The 20325-nt window shown below is 41.0% G+C and overlaps 1 protein-coding gene across 4 annotated transcripts in view; it reads left to right on the top strand.

Annotated features, from left to right (window-relative positions):
* The window catches only part of rims2a (regulating synaptic membrane exocytosis 2a), a gene marked incomplete at both ends in the record, with an annotated part of 150446 nt that overhangs the window by 117730 nt on the left and 12391 nt on the right, over positions 1–20325 (top strand). For 2 of the 4 annotated variants that reach the window (XM_080500295.1, XM_080500296.1), the window contains 3 exons: positions 4186–4286; positions 7667–7833; positions 16393–16637. In XM_080500295.1, the coding sequence (XP_080356421.1) occupies positions 4186–4286; positions 7667–7833; positions 16393–16637 (513 nt within the window). Of the gene's footprint in view, positions 1–1671; positions 1705–4185; positions 4287–7666; positions 7834–8407; positions 8639–16392; positions 16638–20325 lie in introns of all 4 variants that reach the window. The other 2 variants (XM_080500293.1, XM_080500294.1) reach the window with 2 other exon arrangements.

The raw sequence follows: 20325 nt of genomic DNA, 5'->3' as shown, positions 1-20325 counted from the left end.
TACTGGATTTTTAGTTGTGCTTCTGCAATCTGAGAGTGAGATAGAAATGTGTGACCTTACCACACAGATTACAAAGACTTTGAGCTTTTTGGCTGTTGTCGTCGTCGTATATGATCTTTATCCTAATACATCAAGCTCTAACTCCATGGAGCGAGCTCAAGTAGGGAAACATGCCTTGCTCTCTTCATTATCGTTTGACTCTAATGAGATGAGGTTAGCTGCCACCAAGAGATGAAAGCGAGTGAGGCAGATGTCTTGTATTGTCTCTTTATTCATGTGACACTTCATTATTCACTGTAATTGAGTGCTAATAGAGCTGAATGCAAATGAACTGGGGGTCTGAACATCAGGATGGGATGTGAGCACAGTTACTGTAAGGTCATCAGGTTCAACTGAAGCTTTACCGGATGAAGGGTCGACGTGGAGAACAGAACAGAGTAATACAAATGTTCAAACCCATTTAAGCACTTTGGGGGTCTGTTGGGTCTCTGTTGACCTTTAACCATGTTTGCTTCTTGTATGTTTGAGTTGCACGCGCAGCAATCCCAATTTTATTTTTCTCATCTGAAAGTCGCTGTGTCATCAAGACGCTGCACTCTGAGACCTACGTCATGCGACAGATGGTTGCTGTGTGCAGCTGGGATGAATAATACAACCCCACAGTTTGTATTTTTGAGATTTGAAGAGGCAGAATGTTTTGCACTGTGTGAGCGGACGGAGTGTGGCAACAACATGGGGAGTAAAACGTGTGTGTGAATGCAATCTGAGTGTATCGAGTGAGACGCCTGAGAGCAAACGGGCAATTCTGCTGTTACATAACCTCCTCTCAGATTGATTCTGTAGCTGATGTGTGTGTGTGTGTGTGCGCGCCTTTTCGTGTGTGTCGCACATTTACACGCGCTCCGTTGCCTTTGACCCATGTGGCGTCGGTATCTTTGTGGAACCGAACTTTTTCCTGGTGAAACTTGCAAGGTAGTCGTCTCTCTCTCTTTTGTGTGCTCGCTGCTCTTTGCTTTCAGTTTGTGTTTTTTTTTTTCTTTTTGTTTCCTTTCCTTTATTTTATTTTTCCAGGCTGTCCCCCCACAGTTGCCCCATGCAGACTCAAGTGACATCCACTTCTTCTTTTTACCTGCCCCCTCCCCCCCCTCCCTTTTCCTTGATCTCTTTTCCACTCCGCCTCACCTTCCCTCAGAGAAGTCTCGAGTTTCTATCTGGTTCGACACATTAACATCTCTTTACCGTTTCAGCTCTTTTTTTCCTTTAAAGCACAGAACCTCTACCTTTCCAACTCTCGTTTCCCTCTTCTGATTTCTAATAACTAAACTCTTGGCCTCTACCTCAGTCCTTTCCGGCCTCGCTCCCTCTCGTTATACTTTGACTTCTCACTGTGCCCATGCTGGAGTTTCTGTGTTCTTGGTGTACTCTATGATTTTTTTTTGTGTGTTTTTTGCTTGTTGTTTTGTCATTGTTGTGTCATATTGTTGTTGTGTTGTGTCCCTCCCTCCCTCCCGCCCATCTACGCCCGCTGAACCTGGTATATTTGGGCAACGGTGTCACCCTTCCTCTTCATCCTTCCTCTGCTCCTCCGTCCTCCCCCACCCGTCGTGCATCCTCTCATATCCATCTTCCTCTCCTCTGTCTGTGTCTGTTCATTTTGTGATGTGATCCCAGAAGACACGGACTCACCAAGTTGGACGAACTCAGGTCTGTCCCCTCTTCTTCTGCACCTTCCCCCCTTTCTCTGACTCGGCCTCCTCCTCTTCCTCCTCCTCCTCCTCTTCTTCAATTCTAAATTCTCTCTGTACGTCCTCCTGGCTTGCCCTTCCTCCCTCAACCCGCCTCCCTTCATTCTCACCGGTCTTTTCTTTCCCTGCTTTGCTTGCCTTCACTCTCTTTGCACTCCTAAACGCTCTGTGGAAGATGCTTCTGGCTTCTTTGTCATTTCTATTCTTTTATTTTGCCGTGGGCAGATTGTTCGGGCTTTTCGTTCACCGAAGCATGATCACGATCACGCCAGTGTGCCTTCTGTGCAGCAGGTGTTGACACGAGACTTTGTCTTATTTTCCACTGAATTGAAACTTGCTGTGAGTGTATGGCAGCAAACTTCTTCTTTGGTTCAATCCCTCTGTGAACACATTTGTGCAACATCACAGTTGAATTGACTGAAATGTCTCTATGAAAGCAGTTTGAATTGGAAATGATGAAGCTGTGCAGTCCAAAAGGGATACATGGATCAATACGGTTCATAATGGGATCAGACTGTTTGAAATAGTTGGGGGAAAAAACACACCATGAGAAGTCAGTTGTATCCAAAGTTGAGCCAAAAAAATTGTTTTAAATCTTCATAAAACAAAGCATCTTACTTCACTCTTCAGCTGATGTAAAAAAAAGTAAAAAAAAAAAAAATAACGTTCTCAAGTTATAAATTCATGACTATTATTGACTCACAATCCGATTTGATCCAGATTCAGCATATAAGAAATAATAAATTCAGACTTGTATTAATATCTTGTCATAGCGGACACTGCCAGTTCACGCACCTGCCTAATAAATTGCTAATAAAACACATTTTGAGTCACATATCTGTAACATGACTTTCTAAATGCTGTTTAAAAAAAAACCCCCCACTAATATTGAAGATCTGCTTGATATTTTGGGAAAAGGGAACAAAAGCACTCACTTGTTATAAGTGGTTTTTTCACTTATTATGGCAGATAGTTTGGCATTTTTACAGCCATATAATCCAACTCATTCAGGTCATTGCAGTCATAAAAGGTTTGAATAGCTTTGAGTATCATTTAAGTTTTTAGATTATATGCTGTCAAACGACCAATAATTTTCTGGGGAAACCTAATATTTTGATCATGGTGTTCATACAAAAAAAACTAAATACGGATTCCATTTCTTTGTCAAATATATTAATATAATAAAACAAGAAATGCGTAGATGGTGTGATCATTGTGATATTTGCTGCTCTCTGTAACCTGTCTGCTCACTCAAGCTTCATATTCAGTGTATGAATCAAGAGAATTCTATTAATCTTTTGCCATTTAATTTTGAGCGAGATGCAATTGCATCAGTTAAAAATAACTATGTACAAAATGTCCACAAAGTCCTGCATTATTACAGTTTTAACATAAACTCAAAAGAAAGACATCTGTGTCCTTTTTGACCGCAGGGCATTTTCATCAGCACCATAATCGCCACTCTTAATTGAACTAAACCAAGGTGCCAAGTCAACAGTTCACTGTCTGACAGTGAATTATATTTGTAATACAGTTCTGTTGTGTTGATTGTGCTGCTTAAGGAAAGGACATTTAAACTAAAGAGGCATAGAATAAAAAATTCTTTACATCACTTTTGCAATCATCCATTATTTCTCAGCTTGTGCTGCTTCTCTTTGTGTGTGTGTGTGTGTGTGTGTGCGTGTGTGTGTGCAGGCACAGGCTTACTGTATCTGTGCATGGCAAATGTACGTGTGCATTCATCTTCACTTTGTCATTGCCATCAAATGACACAAAAGTAGAGACATAAAGCAAACGGGAAGAATGGTACTGCAGGTTCGGCAGGAAATTTCGTGGTGATCGAGAATAATCCGCAGGAAAGAAAACATGTGGCAGTGTTTGGTGTGAGGTCTTGTTCTGATGTTTTTAAATTGTGGAAATAAACATGCTGAGTCCTCATGGAGATGAGTTGTTACTTTCAGTGAAGAAGGGCAACAGTGATGGGTTGACGCTGCCCATATTGCTTGCAGCACATTGAAAAGTTTAGATCTCAAAGTGAATATAAAAGGTCATAAAATGGTCAAATTGGATGATGTGTATCTGACAAAGCACTGCAACGAAAACTTAACATGTGTTGGGAACGTCTGCCTTTTATTTTTTAGAATTTGCATTCAGTTTGGATTTGATATCAAGTATTTCTAGAATACTGCCACGCCAGTGTGACATTTACTGGTTACAAATTAAGCCGTTTAACACATTATGTAGCTTGCCTTTAACAGTTTTGTTGATTCAGCCCAACCATTCAGCTTTGTTGCCATTGGATCTCGTCTTTGTCATAGCTCATGGCTCATGGCTCATCAGAAGCTTGTGTCTCCCCATGACAGTCCGCCCCTCCATCAGACCCTCTCCCCCGCCTCACGGCGCCAGCTCCCACCTGACTGCAGTCCGTCTCTGTGCTCAGGTATGGACATGGAGGAGCGGACTAGACAGATGAAACTAAAGATGAACAAGTACAAGCAGGGAGCCGGCTCGGACTCCAGGCTGGAGCAGGACTATCACAAGGTAAAAACACGTCACTTGCACACACCGATGGAGAGAAACAGCTACGCTGTGAGAGTGCTGTTTGCATGGTTGTACTGTGCGTGGGCCAGATGGCTTGTTTTTTTATGAGCAGTCAAGCATGTACACATGCACATATAAACATGTGCGTGTGATTTGATGTTTGTGTAACGCCCCGGTACACAGCCACAGCCACATAATCACACTAAAACCGGTAAACACTTAACTGAATTATATGGTTGGAAAACACAGAGTTAGAAACAGATGTGCATTTTTGACACTTCATCAGACAAGTGACCACAGTTTCTTAGAAACCCTGTGCAGGATTTGTGGAGTTTTGACCACGCATGCCTCGTATGGTTTAAACTTCTCACTAGAACAGAAAGACAACTGTGTTTTCGTTGCATCCTGGTCAGTGCAGCGCTGCACCTGATTTAAAGATTTCTCTTGAAAATAAAAATAAAAAATTGACAAACAGGCTTCATCATTTGCACTGGTTGTGCATGTGCACATAAAACCATTGCGACTGCCAGTATTTCCATTTTCAAACTCAAGCTAGCTCAAGAGGTTCATACAGTATTCATGATAGCCTATTTTTTGTATATAAAACAATACATTCCACCCCGGCAGCACCTAACAGTATGTTGGATTTAGATACCGGACAATACTTCATTTTACAGCAATCCAAATTTACAGAATACCTTCGGCTAGAAATAATCAAGTGTGTATGATTTTGTTTTACACTTTCCAGTAGAGTGTATAATTATTATACATAAATAATTGGCATATAGCAGTATTACGTTCCATTAAATTCCCGAAAATGATATAGAAACTTCTCGAACTATTCTTAAATAACATCCTAGATAGTAATGTTAATTTTACACAATTTTTAATATCCAGATCTTTTCGTCACTACCATATAATGGGTTAAAGATCCGTTTAATTAAATTACAGCATACAAACATATAGGTTGTACAATGCGTCCTGACTATCTTTGTGGATTTTTCTGATATATAAAAAAAAAAAATACTGGACAAAAAGCAAATAAATGCTTGTGTATAAACAGTGTTGCATTTTCACAGAGAAGAGTAAATACCTTCCAAGTGGTTTTTTTTTTTAATGCTTTTTTAATTAGAAATGTAAGGCTATTAATAATTTATGTTGATAGCTGAATGTGAGGATTATCTTTCCAACTGGGGCAATATTCCTGGAAATATGTGCTGCCGTTAAGCTTCACAAATATCATTCTTCAGTGCGATAAACAAAATTCCACCAAGCATTACTGTACAGTGCAGAGCACTGAAGTATGAGACTCAGAGCGTTGATCTCTGTGCTATGCCATATACACTTCCAAGTAGTGGAGAAACTTTGTCTCACAAAGGTGACCTGCGCCTTAAAGAGTCTCTCTGTGTAATTTTAAGGAATGTGACACTTGAGGTTTTGCAGACTCAAATGTTTACTACTCTGTTCTGGAGAGGTCCTGCTCATGTTTAGAGAGCCTGGCCGGAGCTTCACAGCAGTCTGGACCCGAGGCGCAGAAGAAAGAGGCTCCCCATTCGCTTTCCTTTTAAGTCAGTGCTATGAAAAGCATTGCATTAGGGAGATTGAAGTGTTCGCGAGAAGTCTCTAAACAGCCGCTTGAATAGTGAGCTGTCCTTGTCTGTTAAACATTAGCCTCCCTGAAAGTCTCATTGACAAAACATTGTTCTTACTATTATTAAACAAGGCTGGAGAGCCACTGCTCTTAAAGAGCGGTGTAACGTCAGCCAGTTACTGTAACACTCAGTGAAGGTCCTCACACAATAAACAGTCCACTGAGAAATGCATTTTTATGTATATATATATATATATATATATATATATATATATACACACATAGAAAAAATCTAAATCAAGGGAAGTATAAATCAGTCATAAGCAAACGTGACAACAGTGGCTTTTTTTTCAACCATCAAGATCATTTTCAGAAGGATGATGCAACCAAAAAAGAAACGTCCATTAACCACATTCGAGCCTACCGGTAATATAAAGTACAGTGTTTTTCAACTCCAAATGATAAAAAAAAACATGGGCATTTTGAGACAATGAAATGAATTTACACCCATCCAGTGTAATGATGTTAAACCAGTAGCTCCATCTGTCATACATGGTTAAATCATCTTTTACAAACTGACCCTTTGGTAGAGAAAGTGACATTTTTATGGCTTTAATTATGATCCGTTTCATACAATATTTGTAATATGAGTGACTAATATGTAATACTTCCCAGGATTATTTTTACCACAGCTGATGAATATAGGGTGTATGTTGTAGGTGAACCAATGTCCCATTTAAAACGTGTTTAATGGAAAAATTCTTGAACAGCCTCCTATATCATTTCATCCTGATGTGAGGTCTGGTTGTAGTCTGGGCAGTTTTTATAATAGAATAGAATAGAATAGAATGGATTCATGCCAGAAGGAAATTCTTGAATCAAGAGTGAACAGAAGGTTTTGAATGATCTGATTGGCCAGTAGGTGGTTTGTTATACCTGCTGAGCCGTTATCCTGATCATAACCAAGCATGCAGCACGACTTTCCATGACAAAGTGCATTGATTTAAAAACAATCCACCGAAAACCGAGTTACACCTTAAGCTACTTTGCTATGCTGAAGTCAGGGCAGATTGGAGAGACACAAAATCACATCACAACACTTTAAAGAGAAAACATAATGCATGTTACTTCTTTCAATGCCATTGATCTTTGGTGCAGAAGCCTGGAAATAGTGATAATCAGCTCAGTTCTATTATGAAATTATGTGTGGTAAATAGCTCAGGGTTCTTTCAATTAACTGTGGTTAAATGTAATAGTAATACACATGAAATATAGTAAAGCACCAAAAAGAAATACTTGAGCAAAGTGGCACTATATTTCTCATTGTTAAGCTTTGTTATTGCTGGCCAGACTGATGGATGCTCATATGGAAAAGTTGGTTTCCATTATTCTCGAAACCATTACACTGGCTCACTTTGTAAACGCCTGCAGGTTTAAGATGCAAGACTTAAGTATTTCCCCATCTTGGATGTATCTTTGATGGACAATATTAGAGTACCTTCCCAACCTTCAAACAGCAGCAATAATGCACCTTATGTAACAACATCGACCCCCCTCTCTTTCTACCTGTACTTCTTTTAAAGCCCAAAATAGCTGCATGATTCACATTCTTCCGCCCTCCTCAGTACTTGTTTACAAATGTCTGGCTTCATCTTGCCGAAAACATTTATACCAGTGGAATATGACTAACTGCTAACATTTGAAAAGATGACACTTGTTGGCTGCCAAACACGTACTGCAGACAATGTCTGAGCCTTGAATTGCGATGTCTTCTCTGTCCCCTCCGCAGCGTTCGGGCCGGGACCCTCGGGGCTCAGACAACTTGTCAGCCAAGTCGTCGGACAGTGACGTGAGCGACGTGTCCGCTGTGTCGAGAACCAGTAGTGCCTCTCGGTTCAGCAGCACGAGCTACATGTCTGTCCAGTCCGAAAGGCCACAAGGAAACCGCAAGATCCGGTAGGCCGATGTCCACCACGGTGGACAGTCACCTTTTGTCTCCGATTCTCATCACACTGTTATCAGGAATGGACAAGCCCCCCCCCCCCTCCCTCAGCCATGAACTCTGTGCCCTCGACCACGTCCAGACATTTTCAGCTTTTGAAACTGTTTGCACCTGGTGACACCTGAGGCAGAAAATCCACCGTTTAGCACCGTGTGGCATTTTCTCCTGGCGATGAGTTCAGGTTTGGCTCTGTTTTAGGAAATCTCGAGCCAAATGGTCGAACTCTGTCTTTCACACTGTGGGGGAAGCTTTTCCATATCTGTTAATACACACTGGACACATCGCGCCCCCTTTGGGCGCCGTCTCACATCGAGGCAAACCTAAATCCATGTGCATGGTGCTTTGGTGTGAGTCTACATTTCTGTTTTTGTGTTATTTTGGAATCTGCGTTTCTCTTGGCTGCGCGCTTGTCTGCGTGTTCGTCTTCCTTTCTCTTATTGTTGATGTTGTTCACGCTCTGTTTTTTTGTTTCTGTTTTTTTTCTGCTTTGCATGTGCTGCTTCTCTTTGCTTCTGTCTCCGTCTTCAGCCAGTTGCGATCGAGGAGCCAGTCTCGTGAGGGGGAGGAGCAGCTAGGGGAGGTGCGGGAAGAGGAGGAGGCAGCGGGAGAGAGGGGGAAGGGGGGCAGTGGAGAGGGGAGGGTGCAGGGAGAGAGGAGGGGCGAGGGGGTGAGGGTAGATGCAGACAAGGAGCATCAGGAGGATTTGGTGGAGAAAGAAGAGGACTTGCACCAGAGGAGTATCTCAGAGTCTGACCTCAGGTAACACATTTGTGGCAGCCTCCGAATGTGGACTAACAATAAGAAAGACCTACTAACAAGAGAACAGACCCTCCGCCCCCTAGTGGCCCACTGACCGTTGCATGTTTATATGACAACAAGTCAGAATGTGGTGACCTCCTTCCACCTTTTCACCTCGATACTCACATAACCGTGACCCTAGTATCCCTAACTCATGTCGTAGTCATATGGATGTTAAAGTATATATTAAAAAAAAAAGGGTTTGATTTGCTGGGTGTATTGAAAGATAAACCACATGACGATCAGCTATTAGAAACGTCTTTTTTTTTAGGTTGGTGTGATTTTCTCTTCAATCACGTCAAACCAAAGTCAACCAAACTTGTATTAAATGGTGACAACAGATATTCACATTGTGCATTTTTGTTAGATTGAAGTGAAACAGCCACAAGCTCAATCCTACTACGACACCATATAATCCATCAAAATTCAAACAAATAGTCAACCAGTGATTGTATAAAAACTCTCAGCGCACTCCAGAAGAAAGATTGCGGCTGACTTGTCGCCTGGCAAACGATTTAGATGTCTGTGGAGCTTCTTAGTCATTCATTGTCCACAGTTTTGTGTCTCAGAAGGTAGCTGGACTGGCTTTAGGTTTAGAAAACATTTCACTGCTCATGTGAGACAGTTATGGAGAGAATGTTATTTCAATAAATTCCATTAAGGAAAAAAAAAAACCTGGTGTTGGCACTCTGCACTTAATGGATCTGCCTGCTAACTTAAACAGATAACAACAACAAAATACCTGAAGTCAAAGGTAATCCTTCTAATCTGAGAGGCTTCGTTGGGTCTGGATGGAATTGTCTGTGGAGAGAAGTAAAGCATTTTAAAGACCTGACATACATCCAGTACTTTTCAGGCAAGAAACATGGGATTGAGTTGTTCTCCAAATGATTTGAAATGGATTAATCCTCTGTGGGGAAATTGATACGCAAGTGATGAAGATTTCAATCTACTGACTGATCTGCAGGTAGATCTCATACCTGTTAAAAGTGCAGCTCATCCAGCTAAGTTTTACCCGCCTGGATGACTCTAGAAAAAAAACAACTCATAGTGTAAACTTAAAGTTTAAAACGTAACAAGCAAAGTGAGCAGTTATTACTTACTAACAATTATTGCTCATGTATAACATGTCCCACTAAATCGTTGATAACAAATACTCACACATAACATACATTTGTTTTTGCCAGAGACGGAGAGTACGATGTTCATAGTCCATACAAATCACAAAATTGTGGGGGGGAACTGCTTTATTTGCAGATATTGGCAGTAAACACTCAACATTTACATGTTTGGGGGGTGTTTTCCCCGATGATTACAAGACGCTGCCGCTATTTATGAAACGGAAGTCTCTGGTTAATCAAACACAGAGGAGGGGAAGAAAAAGATATAAGCCAAAGAAAGATGTTAGGAGATGCCGGTGAGTCAGCGTAACCATTGTTTGGTTTATTTCTTCAGACTGTGTCTAAGTTAATTTTGGTGGACTTAGTTGTGTGTGTATCAAATATAACTGAATTCATGGATGTAATTCAATTTAGTTTTTCTACCAGTGAGCATGAAAACTGTCTCACATGCATGGCTAAATGCATTCATGCAAAGCCCCTTTATTTGAACTTTAACTAATATTTTGTGACCATATTTAACAGGACTCTAATCGAATACGACCACAAAGACGCGTCTGTGGATCTGAAAACAGTGTCGAATTAGCTGATCTAAAGAATTGTGTCCAGAACAAATTCAAGAACACGCTGATTCAGAAGCTCGCAGCAGGATAAAAGCCCAGCCTGCACCTCTCATAAGCCGTCTTCACCATCAAATCACTTTCACAGCAGGACCCGCGTTAGTGCTTCCAACCAACATCAGCTCTGCTCAGTGTCTCTGTGGTCTTAGGAGAAAACACATTAAGATAAAAGCCATACCCTCTCATGCGGTATTACCACTGCACCAGTGGGCACATTGGTGAAAAGGTGCACGTGCGCTTGGGCAAATACACACAAAGACCCGCTGATGTGTAACCTTTTAGCCTCTCTAAATAGTATTCTTACGTTTTTTTTTTTCAATGGTGTATTTAGCGCAATAGATCTTACACTGATGCGTTTGTCAAGTCTTAAACAACTTCGTGGTTTGGTTTCTCTTTCACTAGTTTTTTCAGATTTAAATGTGTGGTACCCTGAGAGTTCTCGTGAAAATAGTATTGAAACAGCACGTTTTAGGCTACAGGCTGAACCAGAAATAGAAACCTTGACCTTGTCTAGTTGTCTTTAATCTCAAAGCTCCGGTGTGTGTGTTGCTTTTCTGTCTGTGCCGCTCTGTGCTGAGATGCTGAAATGTTGTATCAATTCTTTGTCTATCCATCTGTCGTTCGCCTGCTCTATGTCGGTGTCAGTCCGCCTGCACTCGTCAACCCAACCCTCCTCCGGTCCTCTCGACTAACCGTGTCAAAGTAATTTCACTTGCCTTTATGTACCACAGCGCAACCCTCACACCTCCATCATCACCTTGGGACTTTCACTTTCAGTACGGAGACTTTAAATTATTGTTCACACGACTATAAAGCCTGCAGGAAGAACATTTGATTTGATTTGAACCACCCTATTGTAATTCATGTGTTTTATCTTGACTGAAAGTGACTTGGTCCAGCTTTGTAAAAATGCTGACGTTTTCCTATCTGTGTGATCAACCCGTACTCCTTCATGACAGCTACAGTATAAATTAATAATGCACCTACTCCTGAGTCATCCTGCAATCTTCTTTTTCTGGGACAACAACACGTGAGGAGATGGGTACAGAGACAACAAAGAGAGCAGGGGAAAAAAAACACCTATTGTGTCTCTTTTGTACTCATTCAGATTTGGAGAATAATGTTCCCGTGAATGTCGAAGCTGTGCAGAAAATGACAGGCAATTTTCCACATCGTTTTACGACGACGTTTAGCAAAGTCTCTGGGTTTGTGTGATAAAAAAACAAAAACAAATAGACAAACCCTAAACATTTGATAACGCGACTTTAAAATCTTAGGTTTGAAGAAAAGTTTATCACTTCAACATTTTCATCATCACAGTAATAAGGACAGTTTTTGGGTTTGCTTGGGGCTTTTTTTGCTTTTCTATTCACCAAAATAAAGTCCACTAGTGTTTGCTCAGCAGTTATTAGTGTGACCGGTAATAGCTTGCTTAGTACAGAGCTTCCCAGCATCTAATTAGGACTCAGGACACACAAATTAATACACTGTAGGAAATCGTTTTTGGTGCTCTGGTTTCCTGCTTGTTTTCTTTTTTTTCTTCTTTTGTTTTGTTTGTTTATTGTTTCCTATTAATCAGATTGTGTCAGCAAATTACGGTCCCACTGTTCATGGAGCCGGTGTTTTGCATGAGGTGCATTAATTTTCTGTCTGTACAATGAGAAAGGCAGAATACCTCATCTGAGAATACAGAGTCGCTATTAACATTTGAAGCCACTGCTGATTTAAAAAAAGTAGTAAAATCTTTGTAATTTAAATAAAAGAAACAGCATTTTATTTTTCCAAATGTAAAGTCGCCTGCAATAATATGTTCATAGGAATTATGCTCATTATTGCAATCAATTATTAAAGTAATACATCTCAAGTGGGTCTTGTATTACAACCTCACATTTTCTTTCAGATTTATTCTTATTTCTACACATTAAATTGCACATTTATATACTATATATCCACTCTAAACTGTGGCACAAAGTCTGATCTTTATGAGGACGTCCTCTGCTTTCCTACCTTTATGTTTCAACTCGGTAAAGTCCTCATATTTTATGAATTAGGATTATTGACCAGAGTGCCATTTCATATCAAAGCCAGAGGTCTGACATTATGATGTCGAATAAAGAAGAAAAGTCGGCTGGGTTTTGATCAGAAAAGGAACTTCTATTCATGTCCGGTCAAGGACCTCACTCAGCAAACAAAAGCTTTTCTTTAACAGCCTCCAGATCGCTGCTGTAAATGCTGAAAACAATCAATCGTACGTCTCTTCATCACTCGGTTTCCATGCAGTGGATGGGATGCTACCTGCTCAAGTTTGAAACGGCTGCTCTTCTCATCCCTGCATCAGAGCAGCGAAGCAGTGTGATTCGACAGAAACTTAGCTACTGGCTACATTTCCTTATGACTCATCTCTTATGTATTGAGGTCACAGTGTAAATATACATCTGCTGCACGTTAAACAAGCTTGTTCACATTGACTTTGGATACGAACATCGTTGTAGCACTTCTTGTGCAGAGAGGAGCTTTCGTTCACATGCAAAGTTGTGTCCGGTGGTTAGGGTGCGGGATAGAACAGCTCTCCATGAGCACTTGGTTTTAATCTCACATCATATCCTTTCCTCCATGTCTCTTTGTTGAGTCTGAGTAATGCCTTACATATGAAGGGGTTATAGACTGTTTTGACTATTATTTGTAACATGGCCAATTATTGCTAACAAGAATTAAAGATGTTTACTCTGACCCGCAGTAAAAAAAAAAAACATGATCGAAGCAAATTTCCCCCCAAAGTTTCAGAAAAACTTGTCCTGAATCAACATAGACTGTGACAGTTAATCATCTAAAATACATATCATTTCTGGACTTCAGTTAATCATTTGACTTCTGCTCACTTTCCTCTCAGACAGAAATACTTTGTAGCAGCGTCGACAAGCGTGTGTACATGACAAAGCTCCGGCTGGAGGCACAGTTGCCATGGAAACATAATTTTCTGCCTCACCCAGTGAAGAAACAGTCAGTTATCCTCTCTGTGAAAGGTGATCAGGATGAGGGGATGGGTATGGAAGACGGCGCTTATTTGCGTTTTCTACTTTCATTAAGATTTTCCTCTTAAAATCTTGAAATAAAAATATCTGCTCTAACAGTTACACATTATTCGGTCAAATCATTAAAAACATTAAGTTCACTCTGTGAGGGGATTTTGTAACAATGCTAATTTGGAAATTAAACTAGACTTAGACTAAAAAGGGGGAAATTTAGCACACAGTGGACATAATTGTTTGTTAATCTGATTATACCCGCCAATCAAAATCCATAAGAACACTATTTTCCCTCCTGGTGGTCTGTTATTGTTTCATTACAGGCTGATGACAACCCCATTCAGGGCAGTGTTGTGTTAACCAAATTAGTCAACAGTTTTGCCAGACAAAACCTTTCCGGGTGTTGTTTTGCCTCGGGAACATCTTGGCCTAGATGAAAATGCATGATGAGCAATCTGCATGAGGAACACTGTGTTCTTCAGGGGCTGAGTTGAAAATCAGAAATCCCTAGAGAGGCTCAGTCCTCCAAGCCGGCACATTCACACGGCAAGTCTGGACCGAGTGCCAAGACCCGCTCAGAGAGCAGTGATACTGTAATTAGAAGAGGTGCTGTGAGATCATTTATTACGCTTCTCTTAATTCAAGTCAAAGTCAGAGCACCTTGTCCTGTTACATAAATGGGCCTTTAAATCAATATGTAAAGCTATTATCAAATTGGATGGACATTTAAGTGTATTTAAGCCAGTTAGTGATGGGATACATTTATTCAAGTGCATAATGTTCCCTGAGAGCAGATTTCAGTATTTATGAGAATAAATAAAATTATGAAGACTTTGATTTCTTATAATGAAATGTTAACATCACATACATCCCTTGAACAGCAGCGGGATGTTTCCTCAGTGCAGTCACCCGAGAAGCCGACAGACTAGAAGTTTACAAAGAACGTTAGAGAGATGAAACAAAGGTAGCACTGAAAAGAACACTCAGTTAGCTCATTTAAATGTTTTATGATTCATACATACTAAATTTAGAGGCCCTCACATTTTAACCTCGACTTTTCCAATTTGTAGAGATAACAATCCTGTAGTATTTGCGCCCTTGCTGCTTCGCTCACACTTGATCTAATGACCGAGTCGTGCTCATCGTGAAAGAGCATAATTGAGAATGTCACCTGGAGCGTGCTGGCCCGTGGCGTTTTCAGGAGCCGAGAGGCTTGAAGTCCACTTCAAAGCCTCAGTGACTGCGGGACCTGATCAAAGACAGTATTTCACCAATAAGCGTCCAATATTTATGTATGAAAGTGCTGGCTGGTCTGTAACAGTGGGCTGGAATAAACAGAACTTGACACCACAAGCAGAGGCTTGAGGTGTTTGCATTAGTTAGGAACACATCTGACATATTTAACCACCAGCTGACATCCAAAACAAGAAGTAGCTAAACAACCAAGACGGGTGTTATTTCAGGTCACAATGTTCCTGTGAGGAACCCAAAGATAACTCACAGATATGATCAAACTTCTGTAGCCCATGATCTGTAAGACATTGGAAATATCTTGTTGCTGCTAAACTATTTCTGTTAAGCATCTATGCTATTTAAAAAGAAACTTGAGTTTTTTCCGATTGATTTGATGCTCTTCCATGAAGGTCATCTTCATTCTGGCACCCTGATGATCTTTTTCACTCCAACCCTGGGTGTACCCCGTTTTACCTTTAGAAAATAGATGAGCTTTAAACAATGGCACTCTGACTGGTTGTTCTTTCATCATAAAAGAGATTAAATGTAACCCCCTTTTAGCAATTTGTTGACGTCAACATCTAAACTTGGACATGTCCAAATGCATCAACATCATTAGTTTCAAACTTTGTGTTTTGTAAAAGCTATGTCGTGACAGACTCGTAGATTTGGATAAAGTTGACTGAAACTCAGCCAAGGCAACATAACATTTAGCATCACTGGCCTTCATCATTCAACCCCCGAGCCATGTTCAGACATGATCTCTACTATACACAAAGTATTCTCCCCATATAGATGCAATGTTCGTCAGCCCTAAAACCCTAAAAAAAAAAGAACAATCCTCAGACTAATTGAAGTAATTGATGGAACCAGTTGTCTAAATGCATTGATCATTCACGTTATACCGAGCGTGTCTCTCCAGAAGTTGTCTTTAAAATGCAGTTACATGATGGAGGTCAGAGTCTTTAATTAATGAACAGTCGCCTGCGGGTGTGACACGTAACTCATCCCATTAAGAATGCAGAGCCTATGATACCGAGTGTAATTTGTCTCTGAAAGATAATTTTACTGGCAGGGCTAAAATAAGGCCTTCATTTGGACAACGGCCCATTTCGTCTTTAACAGCTTTAGAACAATGCTAATTACAGGCAACTTTTCTTTCTATGGGTGGTTTTGAGTTTGGTTACATTTCAGGTACAGGGAAGATGATTGTAAGCCAGTGTGAGATGGTATAGAGTATAAATACTTTATACCATATGGCCTCGGCTACTTTTTTTTCCAAGAACTCTTTGAGCTATTAAACAATTATTGAATGATCTCGTCAAACTCCAGCAGCCTTCTCTTGAGTTGAACTCACAAAAAGTGTCAAGCTCCCTGGAAAAAAAGAGCAAAATGCAGTAGAATGGTTGATCATGCACGACGTAGGGCCTCCACTTCAAACCCTAAACTCAACTATACTGTAAGTCATGAACTCCTGTACCTGAACTCTGTCCTTCTCTCCTCTTCACCCCCCCCACACCTTGTCATGTCCCGTCCCTCTCGGCTCCCCCTTTTTCTTTCCTCCTCCATCTTCCTCCCCTGTTCTCCCGCTGTCTCCGCTCTCCACATCCTCTCCTCTGGCCTCCTCTTCTCCTCCTCCTCCTCCTTCTCCTCCTCCTCCTCGTGTCTTCCTCCTCTGTCCTCGCCTGCCTCGCCCTGACAATGGTGGTGGCTGACAGTGACTTTGCATCCAAAATGAAAAACAGGCAGATGGGCTCGTCGGGCGGGATGAACATGACCAAGAGCACAAGCATCAGCGGGGACATGTGTAACCTGGAGAAGACGGACGGCAGCCAGTCGGACACGGCGGTTGGCACGGTAGGCACTGACGACAAGAAGAGGCGCTCCAGCATTGGTGCCAAAATGCAGGCCATGGTTGGCATGTCGCGCAAGAGCCGGAGCACCTCTCAGCTCAGCCAAACAGGTAGGACCTCCCACGACGCAGCAGCTGTGTAACTCTGTGTGTGTGTGTGTGCTCACCTGTACATCTGTCCCGTGGCTCCCCCTCGTCTCCGTCTGGTCTCTTGTAGTCTCGTCCCGATGTTGACAACTAATTCTGATATTTTCTAGTTTTCTTTCCCTTCTTCACTCCCAGCTTCTTCTTTTTTTTTTTTTTTGAAAGCTTTTTCCTTATTACATTTTCTCTTTCCTCTAGGTTACAGTGATCCTGGATTTCTATTTTTAACCTTCCTGCTTACTTCTTACTCTCTCTTTCTCTCTCTCTCTCATCTCTCTAATTACCCACCCACCTGTGGTTCTGTTTTCAAGAAGGACGTTTTATTTTGATTGTTTGCATTGCGCTCACTCGCAGCTGCTTGTCGCCGGTCACGTTTTGACCCAAGCGCTCCTTGTTGTGACGCTTTCTTGACCGATTTCGATACGTCAGCTTTTTCTCAAACTGCGACTGTGCAGTGGTTTCCCGGGTGCATGTGAGGATGTGTGCACATGCAAGATAAAGATGTGGGGGTGTTTGTGTGTTTGCTTTTTTTTTTTTTTTTTTTTTTTTTATTCTGAAACTGAATGCTGGAATTTGTATTTGTCCGGGGAAAATATCATATTGCTCAGAAGACATGAGCAATTACTATTCTTCTCTTTTTAAGGTATTTCTCTTTCTATTCAAACTTCTTTTCAAAGATGATAAATGACCATTTGCGATGGGTTGAGCTGCTCTACCTGCTGTCGGGCAGTGTGACAAACAGCCCAGCGGGTGGTGTGGGCTAATGTTTGTGGCTGACAGATTGAGGTCTGTTCTGTTCATGCGAAGGTCACTCAGCTTTCCCGCTCCTCCTTCGTGTCTGCAGACACAGTTTTGAGCCTTTCCGGCTCATGTGTTCAATCTTTGGTTGATCAATAATCACTTATGCCGATTAGCACGTTCTGTTGAGAGCTGGCCAGATGGGATGGTGGACAGATGGGAGGCTGGGTGTTGAGATTGATGTGTGCTTGGTTGGAGTGTGAGGCGGGACGCCATGACTCACGTGGCAATGCGCTTCTCTCTGAACATGAACTGACTGACACTTTCTGCTGGCTTATCTCTGTATTTTAATAACTGTACTGCTTGTTGTTTATAATGAGCAATTATTTATGGCATTAAATAAGGGTTTGGGTTTTTTTTTAGATGTCATGTGTTGTTGATTATTAATTGCTGCTGAATAAGCTCACCCTTCAGAAGTCTAAACTTGGGAGCATCTTAAAACTAGATAGGTGTTTAGTTTTGGGATTTTTTTAAGGTACCCGTTCCAACAAGCTGAGAGGAGCACAGACATTCACAGACTCTCCTTTCACATGCAGACAGAGCACAGAGTGAGCAGCCTGAATCTCCTGGAGCTATCAATATTTCACTCAGTGCTTCTAAGTGCATCAGATGGAGTTTGTGAGAGCATGCATACATCTGCCTTTCAATATTTGAGATCTGTATTTGGTCCTGCACCAACACTTGTACTGCCAAGTCGCCTTTTGACCCACTTGTTGTGCTCACCGCTTGCTTGAAGGCTGCATTCAAGGGAGGGTCAATGTTTTTCTTTTTTTTTGAGGCCATGTGAGTGCTGCCAAGTGCCATTTGGGGGGGAAAGCAGATCAGCCAAGCAGCACGACTCTAGCTTTTCACAAACACAGGTCAGTCAGATGGAAAGGATGTGCTCCCAGGTGACCGGCACCGACAGAGTGCGCACGGTGTGCAGCTCTGCAACTAAAAGTCCCATTTTCTCCTCTGTTGTCTGTGAAAGACTCGTGAAATACAGACTGTCCAAGTGGATTCTTAAAACAATCGCAACTAAATCTTCAAGTGCAGTAAAAGTACATTTTGCATGTTATTCAGCACCTTCAAAACAGGAAGTGAAAGCAAATAGTTGCCAAGAGAAGTGGCACTTGGTGGTGGTGGTGGTGGGGGTGGTGGGGGTGGTGGTGGTGGTGGGGTATCCCATTGCTCTTGACTGAGTAACTTGGCTTAACACAGATGTCGGAATTTTCCAGGAGCTGTTTCAACATGAAAGCCCTAATTTCAAATTAAATACACGTGCATTTTTAAAGGGGACATAAATGACATTACTATTTTCCTGTTTGATGATGTGCAACTACAGAGCAACATGAATGACAAGCAGTTGCTCTGAGCCGTGCAAATCCAACAGATGACTAATTATGAATACAAATCTGATGAAAGAGGAGCCTTAAAAAATAAAAAAAATAAAAAAAATCCACAGCAAATGTAGCTGCCAGTGTGTTATCTCAGCCATGTTTGACTCTACACTCTATACTAGCATATTTGCTGATATTCTTGTATGATATGAGCAATTCTCATGCTTTCACCTTCCTTATTGAAACATTATGCAATAGTTTTCCACTAAGTTTTTTTTAGAACTCAGTAATAAGGAGTTTAATATTACACTTTTCGACTTCTTTAACTAATGAATGTTTTAATGACTCAGTCGTATATAATGTCAGTGTTTTATGAAAGAAAGAAAAGAAAAAAACGTCAGCTACATGAAATCTTATACTTTACAAACTGTATTTGTTTGACGTTAATATTACAAATCTTAATATTTGAGAAAACAATATTTAACTCCCGTCCTGTTTTTCTTACCTGAACATGAGTATATGTTGTTTGCACATCAAAGCAACTGCAACTATTTTCTCTTTTCCAGGGTTTTCTGAAATTGAAACCTCTGAAGAATTTCATGCTATGAATTACAATTCTGTTCCTGCTTTCACATCACACCATACATGTGTACACATGCACCGTTTTCCTTCTATCCTGGCCAAATAGGTTGCGCTTTATTCACATTCAGAAAGGCACTTGGCAGGTAGTAGCTGCAAGTATTAATTTTTTTTTTTAATTAATCCTATGCCTAACATGATGCAGATCACATAAACACAACTTCTGATTACACCTGTGATGAAGCAGCAGCATGTTAAACAAATGCTTTGCTTTATTATTAATTAATCAGATGTTAAAAACTATTGAAGGACTTTTGAAGGAATATTTAGACTATTTTGACTTGTAGTCCAGTAGTACAGAAAGAAAATTGGTGAAATATTCAGAATACAGCTTATGCCATTGAATATCTAATTAATAAAACTACATTTCATGATGTCCCAAAACCTGTATATTGACTACGAGTTAGCACTCTGTACAACCCCATTTATAAATATTCCATACCTGTGTGATTGCTGAACAGCAGATAAAATTCCACAATCAGTGCTGAGTTCACATTTGTCACTGAATTTGACTCAGTTAGAGGAAATACATTTAGAAAACGGTGTTGAGCTTCTGCATGCGATCATTCCTGGGCTTTGGTGGGGTTACACTGGTCATCGTGAGCAAGCTGAATTGTTGAGTTGATTTATTATGCTCGATTGGCCCATTCACCACTCAGCAATCCCACAGTACATTATGTTTCAAGATGAATAGCGGGTCAATTTATTCCCCAAACTGGCCAACGAAACTGCTTGTATGCAGCCTGACTCTGCTAAAACCACACATTGTTCCAATGTTAGACTTTTCTTTGTGGCTGATATCCAAAGAAAATGAGTGTGCCCATTGTCCATGTGCGTATCTTTGCAAAAGTATGCAAGGGAAGATGTTTGCCACTCTTTGGGTTGTAGTTTACACCTAC

Source organism: Blennius ocellaris (assembly GCF_963422515.1).
Source record: "Blennius ocellaris genome assembly, chromosome: 8".
NCBI classification, from domain to species: Eukaryota; Metazoa; Chordata; class Actinopteri; order Blenniiformes; family Blenniidae; genus Blennius; species Blennius ocellaris.
This window is presented reverse-complemented; position numbering and strand designations above follow the sequence as displayed.